General features: G+C 35.3%; 1 protein-coding gene across 2 annotated transcripts in view; it reads right to left on the bottom strand.

The window, feature by feature from the left end:
- Nucleotides 1-5,029: 5,029 nt before the first annotated feature.
- The window catches only part of DNAJB14 (DnaJ heat shock protein family (Hsp40) member B14), a 47,419-nt gene continuing 34,670 nt past the window's right edge, over nt 5,030-17,778 (bottom strand). For both annotated transcript variants that reach the window (XM_025921924.2, XM_025921923.2), the window contains 4 exons: nt 16,261-16,355; nt 15,365-15,474; nt 14,351-14,523; nt 5,030-9,990 (listed from right to left, as the gene is read on the bottom strand). In XM_025921924.2, coding sequence (XP_025777709.1) covers nt 9,866-9,990; nt 14,351-14,523; nt 15,365-15,474; nt 16,261-16,355 — 503 coding nt within the window. In that variant the 3' untranslated portion in view covers nt 5,030-9,865. The remainder of the gene's footprint in view (nt 9,991-14,350; nt 14,524-15,364; nt 15,475-16,260; nt 16,356-17,778) is intronic.

The following is a 17,778-nucleotide window of genomic DNA, read 5'->3' as shown; positions in this document are numbered from 1 at the left end:
GTGTGTGTATTGTTTCCATTTTGTTCCTTATGTCAGCTTGTCTTTCCCAATAGTGATTTTTGCATCTACATTTTTTCCAGTTCTTCATTCAAACCCTTACTTTCTTTAGCAAGACTATATTAATAGCCACCTAATAATAGCCAGATAAACCTTCCAAAAACAATGTATATTACTGCTGCTCAAAAAACCTGTATTGATGTACCACTGCAGACAATGATAAAGTTGACAGTCTTTAATCTGACACAAACATACTCTCTTTTACTTCTGAATGCATTCTAATGTGAGTCCTATACTCCAGCAAAATTAATTACCCCGTCCTTCCATCACTGGTTATTATTTCTCCACACTGGTTTTGAGGGTCCTTTAATCTCAAATGCTTGTTTCTCTTGTAGGGGAGGAAAAACTTACCTTCTACCTCTTAGGTGCTATGGCTGGGTGCAAAACTGATTAACAGATGAAAAACGTAACACATTTAATTAATAGATTTATGTTTATATGGGAGTATTCAAAAGGAAATGAAGATCCAAAGAAGCCATTAGGCCCAAATTTTATATACCTTTTTATATAAAGAGCAATAAATTGTAGGGATGTGACCAAAAAAGGGGGGCTTGGGTAAGGGATGGTAAATTGTGGGACAGTGACTACAATGCATGAGTGAAACTAATGGAAGATAAGGATTATTTTAGTAGACTTGTTTGTACAGGTCCATTTTGGCATCAGTCTCACCTCTGGTGATAAGAATGTTCTCTTCCTGGTAGAAGAAGGTCCCCTTTCTCACAGGAAATTTTATGACCTGCTTTTTGGTAAAAAGGGAGAAGTCAAAGAACCCCTGGTGCATCTGTTTTCTTAGGGATTTCAGCTCAAAATAATCAATATACCCAAAGTATATTTTGGGGTGAAATGTTCTGAACCCCTTCACTTTCTACTTTAGCTATTTAAATATTGTTTTCTGATAATATCTTCTCACAGATCACATTCTCTTGAATGCTATTATATGTTACCAAGAATAATTGATATTTGTGAATAATTATGTGTTATAGTTTTGGTTTGTTTCCCCAATTGAGACTATAATGTTTAAAAAGCTGAGGGGCGCCTGGGTGGCGCAGTCGGTTAAGCGTCCGACTTCAGCCAGGTCACGATCTCGCGGTCCGTGAGTTCGAGCCCCGCGTCAGGCTCTGGGCTGATGGCTCAGAGCCTGGAGCCTGTTTCCGATTCTGTGTCTCCCTCTCTCTCTGCCCCTCCCCCGTTCATGCTCTGTCTCTCTCTGTCCCAAAAAAAATAAATAAAAACGTTGAAAAAAAAATTAAAAAAAAAAAAAAAAAAAAGCTGGGTCATTAGTTTCTAACAATGCCTAAATGTCTTGCACTCTGTAGGCACTCATTCAGTATTTGTTGAATAACAGTGATTGAAAGAAACTATTGGAGTGCCTGGGTGGCTCAATCAGTTAAGCATCTGACTTTCAATTTCGGCTCAGGTCTTTATCTCATGTTTCCTGAGATCCAGCCCCGTGTCGGACTCTGCACTGACAGCATGGTGCCCATTTAGGATTCTCTCTTACCCTCTCTCCACCCCACCTGCTCACACACGTGCTTTCCCTCTTTCTCAAAATAAACTTTTTTTAAAAAAAGAAGTATTAATCCTGATCCTGACTAAAACTTACCCATTCCTGGCCCTCACCATTTGCCCCGAAGTTTATTTTTTTATGTTTATTTTTGAGAGAGAGTGCAAGCAGAGGAGGGGCAGAAAGAAAGGGAGACAGAATCTGAAGCAGGCTCCAGGCTCTGAGCTGTCAGCACAGAGCCTGACGCAGGGCTCAAACCCACGAATCTCAAGATCCTGACCTCAGTCGAAATCATAGAGTCTGATGCATAACCAACTGAGCCACTCAGGTGCCCCTGCCCCCAAGTTTAGAGGCTAATAAAAATATGAACCCTCAGGGCACCTGAGTGACTCAGTTGGTTACAAGTCTGGCTCTTGATTTCAGCTAAGGTCTTGATCTGCCTCGTCAGTTTGAGCCTTGGGTCCAGCTCATGCTGACAATGCAGAGCCTGCTTGGAGTTCTTTCTCTCTCTGCCCCTCCTCCATTGACTCTCACTTCTCTCAAAATAAATAAATCAACATTAAAACAAATGAACTGTAGCAAGTTCTTTTGAATTCTGCAAGTACTACTTTTCATGTTGACATTTTCCATCCTAACGACCTCAATAAATGATAGCTGACCTGGGAAACACTGCTGTTTTTCTTTTTGGGTGACAAAAGTGGAGAACACAGCTTTCTAAGCTCTCCAAATACCACCACGTCCTCAAATTGAAAGAACTAACAAGATTTCTAATTTCCAAGTGTGGTGATTTCCAAATTACGGCAGTCAAAGGGAGAGTTCCTTACATACTCAGATTGATGTGTTTGAATTTACTCACTGCTGCTGATACAGGATTAGGGGAAATATTTACTGGCCTAAAAGATTATCAGCACTATGTACTAGATCTCCAAAGTGGGGTGTACCAGATGATCCCTGAGGTTTAGGAAGAAACTAGTAGAAACTGTATATACGAACGCCCAAAATTTTTATGTTAACCAAATTTTCTAGTACACAGCATACTGGAGAGGGTACTAGCATATATTATTAAATAGCTAAACATGCACATGTTGTTGAAGTTCTAACTTTATTGGTTGTATCAAAAGCCTTTGTTTCTGCTTATTTTTAGCTTAAGTTTCTCTTAGCTTTTGTATATGGCAGAGATATCTTGATTTTTTTTTTTTTTACATTTTTTGTTATTTATTTTTGAGAAAGAGAGTGCGAGCAGGGGAGGGGCAGAGAGAGAGAGGGAGACTCTCAAGCAGGTCCCGTGCTGTCAGCACAGAGCCCAATGTAGGGTTCAAACTCACAAAACTGAGATCATGACCTGAGCCTAAATCAAGAGTTAGATGCTTAACTGACTAAGCCATCCAGGCACCCCTCAATTTTTTTAATCCTTCTTTCCTATGAAAAATTACCAATCATTTTGGTTTAGGTTGGTTCCAGTATTTATGTGAAAATTCTAGTTGGCATTCAAACTCATGAGGAGAGTCTTTCCGATTCTCCAACATACAAAAATGAAAATGTTATCACTTAGATTGGCCAAGTTGGAAAATGTCTTGCTAATATTGATTCTGGCTATGGTTTGGGATTTGGCCCATTGAGAACACAATTGCAAGATCATGTGTAATAACTTTCTCTTTTCTACTACCACTCATTGTCATCACACCCTGGATTTTAGCAGTCACTTAAGTAATCACTAATTCCACTCATCTCTGGCTTGCATACAATAGGCAATCACTGAACCCCTCACTTGTCAACATCTGAAACTCTCCTACCTTCTTTCCTGCCTGCCAGAACCCCAAATTTGGATGAGTTTAACGAATTGTATTCTCCAGGCCTATGCCTAGGCTGCTGGGTTAGACTGGAGAAAATACACATGACTTAATGGACTATAAATTCTGTCACCGACCCAGCATTTGTAAAAATCCTACTTTTTCACTAGTGAGCTGACAATTCCTTCACACTGTCTTCTTCCTAAGCCTCTGTTTATTTTTCTTTTCCCCTCCCCCACTTTATACAGAGAAACTGCCTATTCATCAATCCAATGCAAGCAAGCCATGACATCTTACTACCAACACTACAAACCTACCTGCCTTTGCACCCATCCTTTGTGCATTCCTTTCTGAAAGAATGCTGGTGGTCTCTTAGTTAAAGTAATTCTTCCATCTGGCCAGTAGACTAATATCTTCTGAACGAATCGGGCACTTACTACTAACTATCCCCTTTGCTCTATCTTTACTCTTTCACTTTCTACCTGCCCCTTTACAGAAGAATGAAAAACAACAGAATAAAACAGATCTCTCATGTCATAAATAAGATCACATATAATTAATAATTGAAAACACAGAAGCCTTCTTTAGAAACCACATCCTCAGGGCACCTGGGTGGCTCAGTGGGTTAAGCATCTGACTTCGGCTCAGGTCATGATCTCACAGCTTTTGAGTTCCAGCCCTGCGCCAAGCTCTGTGCTGACAGCTCAGAGCCTGGAGCCGGCTTCAGATTCTGTGTCTCCCACTCTGCCCCTTCCCCACTCACACTCTGTCTCTCAAAAATGAATAAATGTTAAAAAAGAAAAGAAACCACATCCTCTTCCAGCTAACATCCTTCTCTGCTCCCTTTCACAGCCAAATTTTTGGAAAGTTTTTAATTGCTGCCTCTATTTATCCTAAATCCAATCAAACAAATAATTCTCTTGATTCTATCTCCTGAATCTCTCTCAAAATCATTCATTTATCTGTATTCCTACTCTGGTCCAAGTCATGATTATCTCTCCTTTGCCAATCCTACATTCACTTTTGCCCTCCAGTCTTCCTGGCACAAAACTAAAATGATACTTTAAAAACTCAAATCTCATTATGTAACTCCCTCCTTAAAAATCTCAAAGGTTTTCTAATAAAGTCCAATTATCATCATCATAATCTATATATGGTCTTATGGAACCTGGCCCCTATCCTATTTTAATTCCCTACCTTACCCTGCCTTTCCTATGCCATAATCATACAAGTTTGTTCTCATGCAAGCTTGTTTTCACGCCGGTATAAAGTTTCTATGCTTTATCAACTTAGCACACTCCACTGGAACCGTATCTCTAGCATTCACCTCACTTCTACTACTTATCTCATCTTTTGGGCTTCAGCTCAAGCTCACTTTCTCAGAGAAACTTCCCCTAATCATCCCTCCCAGAGTAGGTTACATCTTCTAGACATATGCTCTCGTTGTACCTTAGACTTTTCTTTGTACTATTCATCATAATTATAATTAGTTATTTACTTGACATTTATTTTCCTGGCTAGATATAAACTCCATAAGGATGTTTGTCTTGTTCAGTGATTAATTCCCAGCAATCAGCTCACTGCCTGGGATACAGCAGGCATTCAGACATTTGTTGAATGGTTGAACGCATGAAAGAAAGTGCATATTAAGAGTATCAAACAGGAGAAAAACAAATCCTTTACAGTGAGAACAGACCTTCTTTTTATTCATATGTTGAGATAAACTGCAGAGACTGAAAGACAAAAATTCATCACAAATCATTCAGCAGAACATTCATTAAAAATCAAGTGCATTTTCTTTAACAGAGTTCTCACACAGAAAATTTTATTTTATAAGTCTGATATAACAGTAAGTATTTTACAAATCAGACATTTCATTTTTAAATCTAATTGTATAATCTTGAATGCACTATAGACAAATAAAGTTAGCTCTCCTTTACCAGTATCACTTCATTTAACTTATACAAGGCTTCCATTAAAATTCCATCACACCTTGAAAACTACCTGCAGCTTTAAAAAACACATGATTTAAACTTTAAGTGGAAAAGTCTTATGTAGCTATCCAAAAAACAAAGCCAAAACCAAAACAGGTAAGAAGCATTTCTTAATATAAGTAAATTATAAAATACCATTTATGAGTGAGTTTCTTTCTTCTCATTGGTATGGTCAGCCAACTCAAAAAACAATTCATTTTGAAATCGATGCTTAAAATACTACAGTGTCACTCGAAAACCTCTATTATTTTAGTGGCACTCTTAAATGGCATAGTAGAATCAGATTGGAATGGCCTGACTCCTGTGCCAAAGTGAGTAAGACTTGCTCAAATTCATGCCGGGTGTCATCACTGTGCAGTCAGTAGACAGCCCGGTGACCAGTAGTCCCAATTGTTAATAAAAACTTACTAAACTAGACACTTCAAGAAACACTTCTTACCCTGACATATTTCCACTGCTAGATACAGAAACATACAGTTATATTTGAAGTATGAGCCTTATAACAGGAATCTCTGTTTAAAATTTGAAACGGATCAATAGAAAGAATTCACACCAATGAAATTCTGTGGAATGATTTTCAAAGTTAGAAATAAGAATATCCATGGCTACTGGAAGCCCTGCTCTGTGCAAACATAGTGTGGTATATATTAAACAATCACACATTTGAGGTATTAGCTGGAAAAATATATATATATATATACACCTATACATGGACACGTCCACAGAATATTCACAAGTCCATTGGCCCCAAAACCAGCAGATAATAAAATTAAATGAGAACGAATCATATACCAACAGGAAAAAGTTACACACAGGGAACTTACAAAACACGCGGTTATATAATCCTTAATATAAGGAGTATGTTTTGAGTTAATGTTTTGAGGGAAAATGTTTCCATTTACATGAAAGTGTCTATTTAATAGTAATGGAAACCAAAAAGGAAGCCTGAATTCTAGGACTGTGTTGCCTGTCAGATTATTAAAGGGATGTGTAAGAATTCCTTGAAGATCCTCATTCTATTCACTTTTTCTTTGTACTTAAAAATTAAAATCAAAAAATGTTTTATAAGTTATTGTTATACTATTCTTTCCTTTTTCATTGGTTTATAGAGGATGTTATGGATTTTAACTACGCAACTGTCCAACGTGCCAACAGACATGGTTTTTCGGCGACTTAGTAAAGATTAAAATTCAGATTTATTGTTCATTTTCAGGACTTTTTCTGTTCAGACAAAAAAAAAAAGATTATGATGCCCTTTCAGTTTGCTACACTCAGTAGGAAGACAGATAGTAACATGGGTAGTCCTGAACCTTCATTTGGGGAAACTAAATAAATGCACAAATTCTCCTTTTGAACTATATGGTCCTCTGCCGTAACACTTACTTAACTGGAAAGATGGCTCATTTGGTTCTCAAGTCAACATCAAAAAATGTTTCATTGTCTTAACACAAGCGGGAGATTTAATTTTTAATGAAATATGTGGGAATACGTTATTAAGAATATGTCACAGTTATTAAAAAACAGATGCATTTAAAACTATTACAACAGAGCAACAAAGAGAAATGAAGAGGGTAATCATTTCTCTCACAATACACTATTTTACATACTAGTGTAGCTGAAGATTTAACAGGAAGAAAACTTAAGCATAAAAGTGCAATTACAGTGAAGGGCTGAAACTCCACATTCCTATTCTTGTGAACACCTGAGCTGACACAAAAGCAGAGTGGCTTAATGCATTGGCATATATACGCCTTAAGGATTTATTCTACCAAATCTGTCTATATTATAAATAAAAATGCAATGATTATGAAACAAATACTTATTTAAGCATTCAAATGCAATCCGTCCCCAAAATATATTATTTTTACATACTAGATGGATTAAAACTTGAATTTTCTCATTGAGAATGACATTCTCAGATTTGATCAAAATAAATTCTGAAGCTTATAAATGACTAGCACCAGTCTATCTGGGAACTAAGGAATCAAAAAAGGAGGAGAAAAGATACTATTTACTTTCCCCCAAATCCTTACAAGGACAATGATGTTTATATGTATGTATGTAAAAAGGGATAAAAATGTAAAGCATTAATAAATATAGTTGCGGCCAAACTTCTCAAATACTAGTTAGAACAGCTAGTAAAGCAATACTCAGAGATTGAGAGCTTTGAGGCAATGATTAAAATGAATAGTACAAGTTATCAAATGAAATTGCAAAGCTCATGTAGCTAAAAATAAGATGGTAAAAGTTGAGATTTTTATCAGAAGAGTAGAAAATATGAACATCCTCTATCTCAAGATAGTTAAAATCCTCTTACTTTGTAGAATTAACCCCAAATTCTAAGACACTTGGTTGGGTCTTCACACCAAAATATAGACGACATTAAGGACTTAATCTTTCCTTGCATACTTTATACGTGGCTTAAATTATCAGGCACTCAATCAGGTATTTCACACAGTTGTCTGAAAATTTTATTTTCTCAAACACACTCCCCCAAACATTTTATGAAATGTGATGGAATGCAGCAATGCAACTGAAATATAATACTGTCCAAAAGCCACACATGACTCCATAATGTATAACTTCACTTCCTTTGATAACTACATGAATCCCCTTAAAAAGCCGAGATTAAGGGAAAAAGAATCACTCAACAAGAGTTCAGTTCACATTAGCATCAATCACAATAGTGTAAATTTCCCACTAAGGCTGGAAAAATAAAAGGATGAGATTTTTTCTCTTAAATTTTTGTAAGTTTTCTGATGTACATGAACTTTCAAAGTTAATTAGAATGCTATGACCTTATTTTTTAAAAAAATCACTCTACAGGCTCAAGAACATATTTAAATTTGTATTTTCTTTTAGCACTGCTATTATTTTATTTCTTTAAATATTTCTAAAAGAAAACTGGTTTAGCTGTCCAGTTTTCCTGGAACAGTATGTTGTTTCGTTTAACCCACTAATTCATTCAGGTATTTCTACTGATTCACCTGGAAAGGGGATATCAGAGAATATTTTTAAAAAGAATGATCATTTTAGCGGTTTTATTCAACAGGTGCTATAAAATTAACTACATTCAGAAAAAAAATCTTTAAATAAAAGAACACTGCCACTCTAACTGGCATCCCCTCACATACCAAAAAAAAACTACCAAAGATGCATTTGTGTTCCATTAACTGAGTATGAAGCAAAATCATTAAAATATTACAGCTGTTAGACTAGAAATCAAATAGGTTCATACTCAATATACAGGCACCAAAAACTTCAATTTCCAGCTTATTTTTCTAATTTATATTATGGATTGAATTACAGAGAGCTTATTCCTATTAGACTAATTGAATTACTCAATGGTGAATAGATTTTTAGCTCAGAATTTTGTAAGGATAACTTGCTATAAATCACTATTCTACCTGCTGCTATATTTCTGCTCACTGTTGCATATGGCCAAACAGATCATGCTCTGATCAAATAAGTGTGCTGTAATCTACTTATATGTTTAAGAGTTGGCAATCAGGTTAAAAGGCACGAAGCTTCATTTTAGTAGTATTTTTTTTTTTTTATTACTCATTTGTAGAAGAACCCATTTACTTGAGATCCTGCTTAAATGATAACTAAGAAAAAACTAAAATTTCCATGGGGGACAAAACAGGTGGGTCTTCTTCTTCATAAATCTTAGCAGCCTTCAATGACAGATATATAAACATTTGAGGGGCTTATAATTATTGGAATTGCAAATGACATAAGTGCAATTTACTGTTGAAGACCCTTTCTGTTTAATATCTACATAGCCATTTCCTCATATTTTCTTTAAAATCTATCAGTATAGCATTTCATTTCTATGCATGGCTTAGCAATTCATAAAACTAAATAGCAAACTGATACTCTACACCAGTTCATTTATCTCAATATATATTCTGGAATATAATGGCAATATTAAAAATATCAATTCCCTCTAAGCTGATAATGCTACAAGATTTACACAAAGTTAAACAGCTTTTGTTTTTTCTTTTCTTTTTGAAAAAGTTTCATTGCTTAAACTCCACCAACATTCGACATCTGACAAGGAAAACGTAATTTTCTCATAGGACATTTATTCTATCAGTTTAAACTAAAGTGTCTCATGGAGCTAAATGCCAAAAGAATTTAAATAAAAATGTAGTAACCCGTATGTACACAAAATGATCATTCCAGAAATATTTACATGACAAAAGGAAACATGGAGAACTACTAAAACTGGAAACTGCCACAGGTGTGATAATCCTTTCTCACAACATTTTATGTAGGAATAATGTAAGCTTTTAAAGTGAAAATAACTGCAGAAGCATAACGAAAATGTTACTTTTAGTTTTCAGTTCCTTACTATTTAAAGGAGCCAGTAGGTCACAAACAGTCCAAGATTTCAGGGACCAACCATTCAGTTTCGTTGTTAACATCCAATCTTTTTCTTTAGCTCTCATGATGAAACTAAACTTACTTACGGAAGAAATTAAGAGTACACTAGAAGGTATAAACACAATCCCAGTTCATCCTCCTTTATAAATACTGGTCAGCCGCTCCAATTCTTTACAGTTGTCCATGCTCAAGGCATCTGCCTTCCTTCGGAGACGATCATCACGGTATACTTTTGCGGCATACTGCATATCTGTTTCTGTTAACAAACAAAAACATTTTGCTAAGTAGATACTAATTTAGGTCACCTAGTTATTTAAACCGAAATGATGGTTAATAGAAGCCCTTCAATACATTTCTATTAACTGACTTTTTTTTTTTTTTTTAAGAAAGAAATCCAAGTATTCCTCCTAAAAGCCTTTGGAAGCCTAGCATGTAAAACCAACACAGAGCTGTTCTGGGAAGAAAATGAAAATAAAATCCTATCAACCATTTCCCTCACTCCTGTCTCCAGTGGTTTAAAAACTACTGCTCTAAAGCATCGTCTGGACCTTTCATCCTGAAGATATCATATGCTATTCAATCCTGCTAGTGGTTGTTTTTGCTGTGACCTCTTGTTAAGGGTTCAGATTAATTCATTATGCCAGGACTTGAGTAGAAAAAATTGAAATCTTGTCCTGAGTTCACTTGAATTAAAAAAAAAAAAATCTTGGGGCACCTGGGTGGCTCAGTAGGTTAAGCGTCTGACTCTTGATTTTGGCTCAGGTCATGATCTCACAGTTCATGAGTTTGAGCCCCCCATCAGGCTCTGCGCTGACAGTGCAGAGCCTGCTTGGAATTCTGTCGCCCTTTCTGTGCCCCTCCCCTGCTTGCTCTCTGTCTCTCAAAATAAATAAAAATAAACTTTAAAAAAATATATAATAAAAAAATAAAAATTAAATTTAAAAAACCTTACTGAAGGAAGACATAACAGAAAATAGCTTGCTACAGAATCATAGTAGTGGTATTTAGCAAATAAGTACTAAGATGTTCTTCAGTATGTGGATAGCATTACTAAAAAGAACAAATGGGAATCTTCCGAGAGATCTCCCGGGAACTATTCCTTGCTATCTTCCCGTTACTCTCAGTCATTTCACTGTTTATTAACACTTCCAAAGGGTGGGGGCACTTAGGAAAAAAATGTAACAAGACCCAGAAAAAAGTCACTTACTTTCTGGAAAACAATGGCCAAAGTAAAAGACATCAGTCAGGACCACATTCAAGATAATACTCACAGTAAGAGTGTATTCTACTGGCAAAGATCTTCAGAACAGATCTTTATTCCGTCAATCCAGCTAGGATTTAACAACTCAGTCAAAATCGCTCCATCCCTTTTATTTACAAATGAAGCATTTGTGAAATCCTTTCGCAGATGTTTCTTCCCAGATGAGGTAGATAAAACAAAGTTCACAGGGCTAGTCAACAGCAGGGTCTAGATTCCAAGCCAAACCTCCAAACCGCTACCCTTTTATTCTTTCCATTACTTCAAATTATTGCTTGTGTTTTATAAAACACCTACTTTACCAATCTAGACATTACACAGTGTTAAAAGTGACTACAGAACAGAAAAACTCTGGTAAAAAGAAATCTATTGGCCAACAACCTTTTTGATGACATCAATTTATAAAACAAGATGAACTTATCCCAATCAACAAGTAAAACTTTCAATCAATGGATTAATTAGTGTCATACCGAGCTCCTCCCACTTCCATCTTCACTTAAATTTGTTAAATCTCATTTTGAAAATTTCAAACCCACGTTAAAGCGTACTGAAACGAACGCTCTAAAACCCTTTAGACCTTGATTGACCAATTCTTCACCTTTTGTCAAATCTGCTTCAGCTCTCTCAATAATAAAGGCTGTTACTGTTGTGGTGGTGATTATTACTTTACAAAACCTTTTGAGAATAAGGTGCAGATGTCATGACTTTTCATTCCTAATTACTTCAGCATGTTTCTCCTAACAAGAGCATTCTCTTACATAACCACAATACAATTTTCAAATTCAGAAATTCAACAACAGTAGAATCCTCTTATCTAATGTACAGTCCATGCTCAAATTTCACCTGTCGTCCCAAGGATGTCCACTACAGCCATTTCCTCCCCTCCCCGCCCAGGAGCCAATCCAGGATCATACATTGTATTTAGTTGTCATTTCTTTTTAGTCTCTAAGTCTTTAGTCTTTTTGTCTTGTTCCACTGATACTCTTGAATGCAACCAAGTGGTTTTGTAAATAATGACTTACTAAAATCAGATTTTAGTTAAAATTTCCTTCCGATAGTAACTTTAAAAGACACACATGTTAACTGTGTACAATATAGCTGCAGACAACTTGGTAAACAGAACAGATTAAAAGTCTGTGAACATTAATACCAATCCTGCCAGATTACTAAAAGATTAAATTAAAGTATGCCAAGCAAAAACACTTGGTTCATAGTATGGATAGAATAAAAAAATGATTATAAATACCATAAGTAATACTATTGAACACTTACAGATGCAAGATATTATGTTAAGTGTAACATATATGATCTGTTATGGTCCACATTTTAATGATGAGATAATTATGATTTAGAGAGGTTAAGTAACTTGGTCTGGGTCACATATTGGTGGAGCCAGGATCTTATCTTGCAAGGCAGTCTCAGAGCCTTCACTCTTACCATAACATTACACTATCTTCCACAAACATGAATATCTTTTCCTTCCTTTTTTCTATTTATTCAGCCAATTTCCCAATTATTTAAGGTAACAGAATTTAAGTATGCATAATCCCCAAATCACCCATATGTGGTTGAAGATTAGAATTCGTATTTGAAAGGTGATAGATCTAATGTGTTAGTCGTTCTTTTAACACAAAATACGCAGGTCTTTCGTACATTCATTCTTATGAATTCATTAATCTTTCATCCAATTATTCATATATCCATCAAAAGTTTACGATATGCCAAGATATGCCAAGGATTGTGCAAGGCACTAGAGACAAAAAGTGAAATAAAATGAAATAAATAATCTTTGGTGTGCTCTGTCCTTAAGACCTTCCGCTAATGGAGTTTCTCAGCCTCAGTGATATCGATATTTTGGTCCAGAGAACTCTGTTGTGGGGGCTGTCCCCTGCACTGCAGGATGTTTAGCAGACCACGGCCCCAGTCTGGTCTGTTGGATGCCAGCAGCAATCTCTCCCACCCCCACCCCATAGTGACACACACAAAGTTTCCAGACATTACCAAACATATTGTGAAGCAGGGGCAAATCACTTCCAGTTGAAAACCAATAGTCTAGTATAACCTTCTCCACATTGAGACCAGACGGATTTCACAGACTCAGACTTGGAAACCAAGAAGGTTTCTAACTTCCACTTTCTCTTCTAACTGCCACTATATAGATGAGGACTCCAAAGTCAGAGACAAGAACTTTCTTGGAAGTATACAAAGGTTATGTTTTATCGACTCTTCCCTACTGGATGGGAGATGATGATAACTGCTACCATTTTTCTGGGCATTTACTCCATGTGAAACACTTTATTGTCTGATTTAATTTTTATGACAAACCCATAAAGTTGGGCATTATTGAGAAGATTACAGAGCACAGTGCCTGGACTGGCTGGTTTGAATCACAGACTACCTCTATGACCCTGGGCAAGTTACTAAATCTCTCTGTGTCTCAGCTTCGTCATATATAAAATGGGTATAATAACTTCAGAGTGGTGTTGTGGAAATTAAATAAGTTAATATATATAAAGTGCTTGGGACAGTGACTGAAACTAAGTATTATACAAATGACACTTAGTTCCTCTTCCCACTAGTCAGCATCACCCATTTCACACCTGAGGGAGGAAATTCATGAAGGTTAGAATATTTGGCCCTAATCACTCAGCGAAAAATTACAGAGCTGGGATTCAACTTTAGTTTGTTTAACCCCAAAGTCTACTTTATATGGTCTACATTATTGTATGTAACAGTCAGAAAAACAATAACCGTAACAACACTAGATTCACATGCACCATCTCTGCAAATTCTTACGGTCAAGCTTTTTATGGGTGGAACTGCTTCTTAAATTAAGGAAGCTGAGGCTGGAAAAGGCTAAACAAATTGATTAAGTGTTCCCATGGACTTCACGTACAGAATAAAACAAAATGTCAACAAAACTCATTATACATTAAGTGTTAAATGCTTAAGCTAAATTAATGAAGAGTTTCAAACTTCACTCTGAAACAGGATGCATATTAAAATCGATGACATAACAAATGTACCAGAATTTTTTCTTTTATAGTGATACATAAAATAATGATGCATGTTACAATTGACAACAACTTAAATACAATGAAATTTGGAATTATTCACTTATTCAACCAAATATTTACTGATAACAATACATACCATTTATTAAGTGCTTTCTATGTAAACTATGTGTTTATACTATTATAAGGCCACATGTACATTAAAATGTATTGTCGTATTCAAGTACTGAGCTCCAATTATGTGCCAGGCAATTCTAGAACATTTCTGGAGGAGGGAAATCTACAATAATCAATTCCAAAGACTCTGAATAAGTTTTTAAATGTTAAACATTTCATAAACTTACTTTGTTGTCTTTCTTTCCAGCAATTATTTCGAATATTAGTCACATAATCTTCTTCCACACTCTTTTCTACTTTTTGTAATAACATTCCTTTATATTCATTTTTAAAGTCCTTGTTGACATAATAAACGACACCCAAGTTTTCTGTCTGCATTTTAATAGTTTGCCCTGATCCACTGCAAAAGAAATGCTTGATCATTATTTTTTTTAATTAAAATTATACATTCTGATCCTGCTACTACAAACCAAGTTAACAAAACAACTAAAAATAATTAAAAAGTTAACATTAGTAATCATTTGTTTACATTATTTCAAATTGCCTAAAACCACCATTCATGTAATAAAAAAGTAATCCTATTTTAATATACGTTCTTATAAGTTCTTTCAATTTTTAGTTAATTAAAATCTTATTTAGAAGAAAGGAAAAGTTATTTCTTATTTTTACACCAATCTGCTTTTAATACTGTAAAATCACTGGCAATATGATTTTATCAAGTTTCTTGTATGTTCACTGTATTACACTAAAGTTTTCTAGAATGGATGCTGCATTAAATTTCCTTTATGTCCTGATCTTATATAAAGTATATTGCGGAAAAATACCTCATATACCAAAAAAGTAATATTTGTTTTTATTTAATTAACATTTCATAAACAAAAGAGTGAAGTGGTTTACCCCTCAATGATACAAATCTATGTAACATCAATTATAATTCTACTTTTGTCTTTCAAACTATTTTTTGTCTTTGATCTCATCATATTACCTATTACATAAATTGCTATTAAGCTCAAATACAGTACTTCTGTCTTTATCCACAATAGAACAGAAATGTAAACTAACAAGATAATACAAATTTATCACTTGAGCAACGATTTTTTTAAATTAGAAATTTTAAAATCTGGTACACTTGTAGCAATAGAAAATTACTTAAAAGCTGAAGAGAGCACAAGGCCCTTTAAAGGAAGCTAGATAAGAAACAACATTTTTGTGTGTGTGTAAAACTTCACTTAGCTACTTACGATCTGGGATATAAGGAATAAGGAGGATTAGAGACCATCAATTGGCTTAATAATGACACGAGGATCAATACAATAATGGGCATCAGCTGGATAAACACAGAAAAACCTCCCTATAAAAAAATCATCAAAAAACAACAAATTGTAATATAACTGTAGTTGTCAATAATCCAACAGTTGTCATATATTTTTAGAGGCAGAAAGGACATTTGACATCATCTGGCTCGGTGCTTTCAAATCTGCCTGATCATACCAGCTTCCTGGAGTGATTCTTAAAAATACCACTTTCCAGGTGGAGATATGCAGATATGTAGATCTGTAGATATCCTGATTTGGAAAACACTGATATAAACTGATCTCATGTGACAGATGAAGAAGTTCTCTCTCTTGCAAAACTATTTTTCCCTTGAATTTCAGAGTGGTACATGAAGCAGACGAGTGTCAGAGCTGGGGCCCATGCCTTTTGATTTCTAGTCCAGCGTTCTTTCTATTTACCTTTCCACTTCATGTGATTTAAGTGCTATATGCAATTGGGTATAACTGTATTAGAACAAGGAAAGTAACTTCTAACTTAAGTTTTTCCGTATTAATTCTAAATTCTTTAGGACCAACAACGAGAAGCTTTCTTCAAAGCATGCACTCTGCAGGGGTATCTTCATCAGAATCATAGAACACCAAACTCCAAGGTATCATTTTGCCCACCACCCTCTTACCTTGACTTCTACCCCTGCTCCCGCAATATCCCTGAAGGACTGTCTAGTCTCTATTGAATACCTCTGGTAAGGGAAAACTCATTACTTCCTTTTAAAACAACTTGCCCTATTTTCAGACAACCCTAATTGCTTTTCCTGAACTGAAATGTGCCATTTTGAAGATTTCTAATCATATCATAAACATACATCTCCTCTTTCTTCTTCTCGTTCATGTCCACTATGTCGATGCTGATGTTGATGGCTATAACCAGCTCGTCCATTTGAAAATGAATGTACGCTACCTAAAAAATTAAAAGCAAGGTAAAACTAAGGAGAGAAACTGTGATCAGAAAAATGATATATTTTTTACATTTTTATTTAATTTTTAAAAGTTACTAAAATAATACATGTTTGAGTAGGGAATGCTTATTGCCCTTTCCTCCTGTGAGTAAAGGGTGGATAGAAACAGCAATGATCCTTCCCAGACTTTGCTTCCTTGGAGACGGAAGTTCTTTATGAAAACCTAAATAAGAGTCCTCCCTAATATTGCATCCATAGAGGACTTTGTTGTGGTTGGTTGTTTTTACAAATCTTGGGTCTTACTCTCAAACTCTGCTTTCTGCATTTATCAATGAATCACAAATACCTCTAGAAATCAAGACAGTGCTAGAACTTATTAAAAACAAAAAAACAAACAGCTGTATAATAGAATATGGTAGAGGTGAACCACAATTTATTCAAGTATTCTCCTGCTGATAGACAATCAGGTTGTTTTCAAATAAGGTGACCAATCAGAAAGAGCTACCTCTGACAAAGTAAATTATGTCATAACAAGCAAAAGAACTGTAACTCAACTATCTGAAACTTGACTATTAACCCGAAAGATTCTTGATTGTTCCTACATATTTACCATCAAAATTACTAGTCTGGATAACTTTTCTGTGAGAAGTAATTATACGTCATAATATGTCAAAATACATGTTGTATTTTCATTCATTAATTTGCATTTACACATTCTCTTTCCTTCAAGGATGCTTTACAAAATGCCCTGTCAACGACCACAATCTTTCTCAATAATATTCAGGCAGGGCCATCAGGCCAAATTATATTGCTACATTCATGAAGATTCTCCTAATTTTGAATCGAATGTTTAACTTAGTACCTTAAATAAATGATGTCAACATTACTGGAGCTATAATTTTAACTATCTTACAGGAGCTATACAGTTAGAGAACATTAATTCTCACACAACTCATAGTAAATAAAGTAGCATTCAATACAACTTATGCTGGTACTATAAAATCTATTCATTTAGTAGTACTTCTACAATATTTTACTTTGATAGCCTAATTCAACCAATTATTTCTATCTTAAAATAATTTTATTTTATTTTTAAAAATTTTTTTTTAATGTTTTTTATTTATTTTTGAGACAGAGAGAGACAGAGCATGAACGGGGGAGGGGCAGAAAGAGAGGGAGACACAGAATCGGAAGCAGGCTCCAGGCTCTGAGCCATCAGCCCAGAGCCCGAAGCGGGGCTCGAACTCACAGACCGCGAGATCGTGACCTGAGCCGAAGTTGGATGCTTAACCGACTGAGCCACCCAGGCGCCCCTATCTTAAAATAATTTTAAAAACCCACTTACTTTATATATAACCTATGAATCAAACATTTTAATATTTCAATGAAAAGTACCTCTACATATATCCAAACTAGCAATTTATT

This window comes from Puma concolor, chromosome B1, assembly GCF_028749965.1.
Source record: "Puma concolor isolate L17-30 chromosome B1, mPumCon1.1.hap2, whole genome shotgun sequence".
In the NCBI taxonomy this organism is placed as follows: Eukaryota; Metazoa; Chordata; class Mammalia; order Carnivora; family Felidae; genus Puma; species Puma concolor.
Note: the sequence above shows the minus strand (reverse complement) of the source record. Positions and strands in the feature narration are given on the sequence as shown.